The sequence below is a fragment of the Podarcis tiliguerta genome (genome assembly GCF_965153285.1).
Source record: "Podarcis tiliguerta genome assembly, chromosome: 3".
Lineage (NCBI taxonomy): Eukaryota > Metazoa > Chordata > Lepidosauria > Squamata > Lacertidae > Podarcis > Podarcis tiliguerta.
In genome coordinates, this window is record NC_139536.1 from 104,035,540 (window position 1) to 104,044,646 (window position 9,107).

At 46.3% G+C, this 9,107-nt stretch overlaps 1 protein-coding gene across 1 annotated transcript; it reads right to left on the reverse strand.

Moving 5' to 3' along the window:
- Positions 1 to 465: 465 nt before the first annotated feature.
- On the reverse strand, positions 466 to 5,352 carry LOC310673726 (uncharacterized protein; the record flags this gene model as incomplete). Its single annotated transcript, XM_083432318.1, has 3 exons — positions 5,286 to 5,352; positions 2,404 to 4,558; positions 466 to 630 (listed from the first exon to the last, which is right to left on the reverse strand). The coding sequence occupies exons 2-3, from the start codon at positions 4,333 to 4,335 to the stop codon at positions 466 to 468; spliced, it is 2,097 nt and encodes a 698-aa protein (XP_083288444.1). The 5' UTR covers positions 4,336 to 4,558; positions 5,286 to 5,352.
- Positions 5,353 to 9,107: the final 3,755 nt, after the last annotated feature.

The following is a 9,107-nucleotide window of genomic DNA, read 5'->3' on the forward strand; positions in this document are numbered from 1 at the left end:
GATTTGTGCAAGCTACAGGTCTGCTGTCAAACTGTTCTTTGGCTTACGTAAAAAAGGGGCACCGTTTTAGGCCCTAAAGATATTCTAGCCAGTGAGACCAGAGGTTAGGGATCATGGGAGTCGATGCTTCAACAACATCTGGAGGAGAGCCGCAGTTTAATTTGGTAGCAGAAAGTGTTTGCCTGCTGGCTTCCTTGGCACCATGAAAATTATGTCACACTAAGAGAAATAGGCAGCAATATATCTCTAGGCAGAAGTCTGGGTGAGCCAGAAGCCAGGAGTTGCAATAGTGGATCAGAGTGAGAAGATAAAGCCAGGAGTTGGGGCCACAGAGTAAGTCAGAAGCAGCAGAGAAACCAGGAGCTAGGACTTGAGTCAAAGGCAGAAAGAAGTCAGGACCAAAGAGCAACCAGGCAATATAAGAGCATGCCAAAGCTTGGCAAGGTTGTGTTTCGCAGTTAAGGCTCAACGGGAAGAAAAAGCCCTCTTCTGCTCCTTCAGAATGACCCAGGACCCAGCCTGGGTGGGCAGTCCCAGCACCTGACAGTATCTCACTGCTGCAGCATCCTGTTTGGTGGCCCAGCAATATGGAGTAGCTGCAGCCAGAACCAAACACTTGTGTTCCAGGACCTGTAGACACCCAGGCAGGGGCCGAAGTAAACAATTTTTTCATTCTAAATTTGACCAGAAGAATGAGAAAGGTGCTTGAGGTTTGCAGATAGCAGTCAAGAAGCAGCCTTGAAGAGATTTAAGTCTATGCCACTGCTTTGGGGGAGAATGATAGTTTTTCAGGACATGAGCCGCTTGGTGCTTATTGGACCCTCCCCTGCTCAAATGACCTGTCTTTAAAGCAGGGGACAGCATACTTTTTCAGCAGGGGGCCGGTCCACTGCCCCTCATACCTTGTGGGGGGGCTGGACTATATTTTGAAAATAATAATAATGCAAGAGCACCACAAGCCCCGGTGGCTGCTTATCTGTGTCTTGCGAGTGGCAGGGTCTGGCGGCGGGGGGACAATGAGCAGCGCACAAAAGGGCTCCAGAGAGGGGCTGCTTAAAATGGTGGCTGCTCAAGCGCTGCTGCTGCTGGCACCAACAAAGCCCAGCCCCCTTCCTCCTCTAGGCAGGGCAGGGAGAAGCCAGGAGGAGGGAGGGGGAGGTCCCACTGCCGCTGTGTGAGGGAGGGAGAGGGAAAGAACGTGTACACTGGCGATCCACGCGGCAATTCCCGGACCATCCGTGGGCCGGATCCAGAAAGCCATTGGGTCTGATCTGGCCCGTGGCCCTTAGTTTGCCGACCCACGCTGTAAAGCAACAGACAGTAGAAGTGACACCATAAATCTGCAGTGGTCTGTCCTTGCAGAGGAACCTCCCTGTGAAGTGCTGCTTGGGGATTTCCTACAGCTTGGGGATTTGGGAAATGCAAGAAATATGCTGCCTTGCACATAGGCCCCACTTTTCTGGGTGGTGGGAAGTTCTTGGGCAACTTTTCACCCAGGTTGTGGGGTTGGTTGTCTTGTGAAGAGAGAAAAACTGGAAGCCTGTCATCATCTACATTATCATGATACATGTAAATATTGTTGCATACCACCCCAATCTCTGTGAGATGCCAGATCCCTAAGGTCTGTGTCTCCTTTTGGAATGAGGCACAGTGGAGACTATGGTGTCCACATGATATATTGTTTATTTACTCATACAGTATTTACAGCCTGAGCCTACAATGGAAAGGTTCACTGCATCAACACCCCAAAAGGGTTTTGTTTCTTGCACAGCCACAGCCTTGGATTCAAACAGAAATCAAACATTCCTCTTGTCTCTCTCGGTTCTCAAATTGCTGCTTTGCTTCTGGCTCACATCATGGCCACTCTGCTCTCAACTCTGGCTTTGTCTTTCTAACTACCAGGAGTTGAGAGAGGACCTCCCACCCATTTGCTGTCTCCTTTATTCTTCTTAATGTCCCAACACCCAGGCTATCACCTCACCTGACTATTCCAAGGATTAGAAGCCTTATTTAAATTTTCACACTTGCTGGATACAGGGATTAGAAGGGTCTTGGCATACTGTCATGACACCCCAAAAATCATAACTATATATATATATATATATATATATATATATATATATTTGCTTTCGTAGATTTTCACGGGTACAGGAATGCAGGTTTTGGTGTCCTCGGGTGTCTTCCCGTGTAAAAGTTGGGGTGTCTAGGCGACGTTTCGACGAGGTCTCACTCGTCATCTTCAGGCTGGTGCTTTCGGCTTCTTGTTACTGGAACAGAGCAGGATCTCAGTGTTTGAGTTCCTATAAATACTGTTGAGGAGGTGTGGTGTATAGCCTCCAATGTTCTGGGCAGAGAGGAGGTTCCCAGGCTGGTGTGCCTTTTCTTCTTTTGTTCCTTAATTACTTGAGGGATATCTTGAGTGATTTCTTGAGTGATTTCCTGAATCCCACTTAGGTGGGTCATTAGGTGTGGATTAGTTGCTAAAGCCTTCGTGTCTTGAACTCTTGAACTTTGTGAAGAGTTTTTCTGAGAAGATGGCTGTACTGCACTTGGTTGTGCTCTGGCTTGGCTTCGTGTATAGGGGCGAGCTGTGGTTTTGTGGCCTGTGCCAGCCAGATCTGTGTAGGGATTGCAGGGGGGTGCAGCATCCGGAGGTGCCACCCTGGTTTGGCTACTGGATGGTGTCTGTAATTTATCTGTGGAGAGGGTCTGGGTTTGGGTCTGGTGTGGTTGATTGGTGATGGCGTTCTGTGTGCCTCTGGATCTGGTGTCAGATTTTGTGGGGAGGGCTAATTTCCAGATGTCTGGCAAGCGGGATGTGTCGTCACGCTTGTTCATGTTGTGAGGGTGTTTCTCTATCTCGATGGCTTCCATGATTATTCTCTTGTGGTGATGTTCCATGTTAAAGAGCAATTTGGAATCTGCAAAATTAATTTCGTGTCCTGTTTCTTTCATGTGTTGGAAAAGAGAGGAAGTTTTTTCTTCTTTTTTGACGGCATTCTTGTGTTCTGCGATCCGTGCATTTATTCGTCTGTTTGTTTGTCCAATGTACGTGGCTGGGCAGACTTTGCAGGGTATTTCATAGACCCCTTGGTTTTCCAACTGAATTTTATCCTTGGGGTTTCTGAGGATATTGGCTATTTTTTGGTTGGTGCAAAAGGCTGTTTTGATATTGTGTTTATGGAGGATTTTGCTAATTTTATCTGTAGTGCCCTTGATATAAGGAAGGAGGGCTATGCCATTGTTTTCTTCTGTGTCTTGGTTTTTGGGGGGTGTTTCTTTTTGGATTAGCTTCGTAACCCTGTTTTGCTGGTATCCATTGGCAATTAACACATTTGAGAGATTCTGTAACTCAGTTGTCAAGTGGTCTTCGTCAGCCAGGCGTTTGGTTCTGGAGATGAGAGTCTTGGCTACGGAGTTTATTTGTGCAGGGTGGTGGTGTGATTGTGCATGTAAGTAGCGGTTGGTGTGTGTTTTTTTCCGGTAGATAGTGTGTCCTAGGGAGCCATCAGGTTTTTTGTAGATTAGGACGTCAAGGAAGGGAAGTTGGTTGTTGGTTTCTATTTCCATAGTGAATTGTATTTTGGGGTGTAGGCTGTTGAGATGTGTGAGGAAGCTATCCAGTTTTTCTTTCCCGTGTGGCCAAATTACAAAGGTGTCGTCAACATATCTGAGCCAAAGTTTGGGTTTGTGTTCTGACTTGTCTAAAGCATTGGTTTCAAAGTGTTCCATGTACAGGTTAGCGATGACCGGTGAGAGGGGTGATCCCATAGGTGCTCCTTCTATCTGTTTGTATCTTTGTCCATTGTGGATGAAGTACGTGTTGGTTAGGCAGTGGTTGGTCAGGTCCAAGATGTATTCGGGGGGATTGTATTTGTTTTGAATGGCTGTCAAGGCTTCATTAATGGGCACTTGTGTGAAGAGAGATACAACATCGAAGCTCACAAGTAGGTCATTGGGTTGTAGGTTTTGCTTCTTTATTGTTTCTATGAACTGGAAGGAGTTTGGAACGTGTGAAGAGATGGATTCTGCATAGGGCTGAAGTTGCTTGGCGAGAAATTTAGCGAGATTTTGTAGAGGTGAGCCTATGGAGCTGACTATTGGTCTGAGTGGTGTTCCTTCTTTGTGTATCTTGGGGAGGCCGTAGAGTTTGGGGCATCTGGATGATTTTTCTCTGGGGATGATTCTTAGCTGGATTTCTTCACTGATAGGAGAGGCTTTTATTTTGGATTTGGTGGTTTTTTCCAGATAGGTGGTGGGATCTGTTTTTATAGGTTGGTAGGTAGGGTCTTGGAGTAGATTTGATAGTTTTGCTTGGTAGTCCGATGTGTTCATCACAACAGTGGCATTACCTTTGTCTGCTGGGAGAATGATTATGTTGTTGTCTTTCCTCAGGTTGGTGAGTGCTTTCTGTTCTTCTTTGTGTAAATTGCTTCTGGGTGGTTTGCTGGAGCAGAGGATGTTGGTGACTTCAAGTCTGATTTTATTGGCTTCATCTGGATTGATTTTGGTTAGGCTAGCTTCGACTCCGCATATGATGTTTTCCGTGGGGATGCGTCTCGGGGCGACTGCAAAGTTGAAACCTTTGGAGAGTACTTTGGTTTCAGTTGAGGTGAGGATCCTGTCTGATATGTTATGTACTGTTTGTTTCATGGGTTGTTGTGGAGGGTGGCTGGGCTTCTGGCGTTTCTCTAGTTTGTGGAGTTTGTTGGTGTGTGTGTCTGTCTTGTGTGAGGTCTCCGTTTCAGCTCTCCAGACGGCTAGTTGTTTGCATTTGTCCCAGAGTGCAGGGTGGATTTTGTTACAGAGTTTGAGGTGAAGAGTGAGTAGATCTTTGTTGGTTTGGTTTAGTAGGTATCTTTTCTTGTGTAGTTCGTTTCTGATTAGAGATAGTTCAGTTCGTTTCAGGATCCTTTCGGTAGCTGGGGTTTTAGAGTGGAATTTAAGTTGGAAGCATGTGGGAATTAAGTTGTTGTCTCGGCAGTTGCGTAGGAACAAGAGATCACATAAGATGGTGGCTCTTCGGATTTCTAGTTTCTCGTAGGTTCTTGTCAGCTGGAAGGTTTCCTCCCCGTAGAGGTGAGATATTTGCTTTCGTAGATTTTCACGGGTACAGGAATGCAGGTTTTGGTGTCCTCGGGTGTCTTCCCGTGTAAAAGTTGGGGTGAGGAAAGACAACAACATAATCATTCTCCCAGCAGACAAAGGTAATGCCACTGTTGTGATGAACACATCGGACTACCAAGCAAAACTATCAAATCTACTCCAAGACCCTACCTACCAACCTATAAAAACAGATCCCACCACCTATCTGGAAAAAACCACCAAATCCAAAATAAAAGCCTCTCCTATCAGTGAAGAAATCCAGCTAAGAATCATCCCCAGAGAAAAATCATCCAGATGCCCCAAACTCTACGGCCTCCCCAAGATACACAAAGAAGGAACACCACTCAGACCAATAGTCAGCTCCATAGGCTCACCTCTACAAAATCTCGCTAAATTTCTCGCCAAGCAACTTCAGCCCTATGCAGAATCCATCTCTTCACACGTTCCAAACTCCTTCCAGTTCATAGAAACAATAAAGAAGCAAAACCTACAACCCAATGACCTACTTGTGAGCTTCGATGTTGTATCTCTCTTCACACAAGTGCCCATTAATGAAGCCTTGACAGCCATTCAAAACAAATACAATCCCCCCGAATACATCTTGGACCTGACCAACCACTGCCTAACCAACACGTACTTCATCCACAATGGACAAAGATACAAACAGATAGAAGGAGCACCTATGGGATCACCCCTCTCACCGGTCATCGCTAACCTGTACATGGAACACTTTGAAACCAATGCTTTAGACAAGTCAGAACACAAACCCAAACTTTGGCTCAGATATGTTGACGACACCTTTGTAATTTGGCCACACGGGAAAGAAAAACTGGATAGCTTCCTCACACATCTCAACAGCCTACACCCCAAAATACAATTCACTATGGAAATAGAAACCAACAACCAACTTCCCTTCCTTGACGTCCTAATCTACAAAAAACCTGATGGCTCCCTAGGACACACTATCTACCGGAAAAAAACACACACCAACCGCTACTTACATGCACAATCACACCACCACCCTGCACAAATAAACTCCGTAGCCAAGACTCTCATCTCCAGAACCAAACGCCTGGCTGACGAAGACCACTTGACAACTGAGTTACAGAATCTCTCAAATGTGTTAATTGCCAATGGATACCAGCAAAACAGGGTTACGAAGCTAATCCAAAAAGAAACACCCCCCAAAAACCAAGACACAGAAGAAAACAATGGCATAGCCCTCCTTCCTTATATCAAGGGCACTACAGATAAAATTAGCAAAATCCTCCATAAACACAATATCAAAACAGCCTTTTGCACCAACCAAAAAATAGCCAATATCCTCAGAAACCCCAAGGATAAAATTCAGTTGGAAAACCAAGGGGTCTATGAAATACCCTGCAAAGTCTGCCCAGCCACGTACATTGGACAAACAAACAGACGAATAAATGCACGGATCGCAGAACACAAGAATGCCGTCAAAAAAGAAGAAAAAACTTCCTCTCTTTTCCAACACATGAAAGAAACAGGACACGAAATTAATTTTGCAGATTCCAAATTGCTCTTTAACATGGAACATCACCACAAGAGAATAATCATGGAAGCCATCGAGATAGAGAAACACCCTCACAACATGAACAAGCGTGACGACACATCCCGCTTGCCAGACATCTGGAAATTAGCCCTCCCCACAAAATCTGACACCAGATCCAGAGGCACACAGAACGCCATCACCAATCAACCACACCAGACCCAAACCCAGACCCTCTCCACAGATAAATTACAGACACCATCCAGTAGCCAAACCAGGGTGGCACCTCCGGATGCTGCACCCCCCTGCAATCCCTACACAGATCTGGCTGGCACAGGCCACAAAACCACAGCTCGCCCCTATACACGAAGCCAAGCCAGAGCACAACCAAGTGCAGTACAGCCATCTTCTCAGAAAAACTCTTCACAAAGTTCAAGAGTTCAAGACACGAAGGCTTTAGCAACTAATCCACACCTAATGACCCACCTAAGTGGGATTCAGGAAATCACTCAAGAAATCACTCAAGATATCCCTCAAGTAATTAAGGAACAAAAGAAGAAAAGGCACACCAGCCTGGGAACCTCCTCTCTGCCCAGAACATTGGAGGCTATACACCACACCTCCTCAACAGTATTTATAGGAACTCAAACACTGAGATCCTGCTCTGTTCCAGTAACAAGAAGCCGAAAGCACCAGCCTGAAGATGACGAGTGAGACCTCGTCGAAACGTCGCCTAGACACCCCAACTTTTACACGGGAAGACACCCGAGGACACCAAAACCTGCATATATATATATATATATATATGTAGGAAGCTGGCAAGAAACCAGGCAAACACATGTATTTAAAGTAGCACCACTTCTTCCTCAAAGCAAACAGGACAAACCCCTCCAAGTTAGCAGCAAAGCTCCAACTGCTGCCTTCTTTTTTGGCCCCTTTCCAAATCTCAAGTGTTTCTTTGCAAGGTATTTGGAGTGTGTGAAAGTGATGAATGCAACCCTTCTTTAAAATAATCCTCTGCAATCTTCACAAACCACGGCACGCCTTCAGGTAGTAGCTCCGAAGAAACATAAACCGACCACCAGTGTTCGTAACAAGGAATCAAGTTATATTAAACATGGGCATCCCTTCACTTGACCCAACGCAATAAAATTTCTGGCACAATGTTGTCTGGCTGAAAGCATGTCCAGAAAATGTACCAAATCATACCTTAAGCGTCTCACTATGGTAATTAGTGGCAAATGTTAAATTAACTTCTTGTGCAACAGGCACCTATCCTACAGCATTAATGCTTCACCATTGCATTAATGTGTTTCTCTAAAAGTGAAGAAAGGTGTAATTTTCAAACAGAGCAATTCTGTACTCATGTTTATGCCAGGTACACTGCCAGAAGATCCATCACATCCTGTACAAGAAGAGGGGAGGGGGAAAATAACCACCACCACCTGATCAGTGGAGTATTGAATCATGTGCCCCAGGGATCGCCTGAACCCTTATATTCCAGCTGGATCACTGAGATCATGTACAGGAACATCTTTGGGTGTTCCTCGAGTTGGTGAGGCTCATTTGACAACAACGATGAGAAACTCAGCCTTTGGTGTCATTGACCCAGTGGTTTGGATCGCTCTCCCTGCGCTTCCCCTGACTCGGCATTTATGGAATGAACCTCAGTTGTGCAACTGCATGACTCAAGCGCTATAGGGTTAGCCCCACTCATGCAAATGAATGGAGTAACATGGTTGGAGGGAGCATGCTGTGCTTGGGCTTCAGCTTCCCAAGCTGTTTGGTTGAGTCTCGCCAGCACCCACGCCCAGGACACCCAACACCTGAGGAGATATGCAAAAGCCAAAATGATTTGGCAAAACCAAATTAATTGAGAAACTAATCTGTTTATTTCCTGGTCTCAAAGCATAGCGCATCTCTTAGTCAAGTGATGGCAAAACTAGAAGCAGTGATGTTTGTTTATTCACATGCCTGTGCATTCATGTGTACAATGGGGTGGAGGAGTGTCTGGAGGTCAGCATCCAAGGGGTTGGGGTGGTGGGGGGCATGTGAGTAAGAGTGGCTTCAAAGCCAGCCCACCCATTAGATGAGGTGGAGCAGCCACCTCAGGCGGGTTTGGCGCTCATCTTCCCTGCCACTGAGGTGGAGAAGACAAGTGCTAAGGCCTTGCAGAACGCTACCTGAGAAGTGGCAGAAGTGGTGGAGCAGGCGGTGCATGGGCAGGAGGCAGCACATTCTCATTTTGCCTCGGGTGGCAAAACGAAACGGGCCGCCCTTACTGGCTCGGTGTCCTGGTGCTGCCAGGCAAGGAAGGTCCCGAGGAAGGAACTTACTTTTTATTGTCAAAAGCACACTTACAAGTTAGGGAAAGGCATGCCCTTCAGTCCTATGTCTCTCAGCTCTCTCAGCTACTCCTGGGTGTGCATCTGATGAGGCAGTGGCCGCAACAGAGAGTCCCCGGCCCTGACCTTGGCTTATGTGTCTG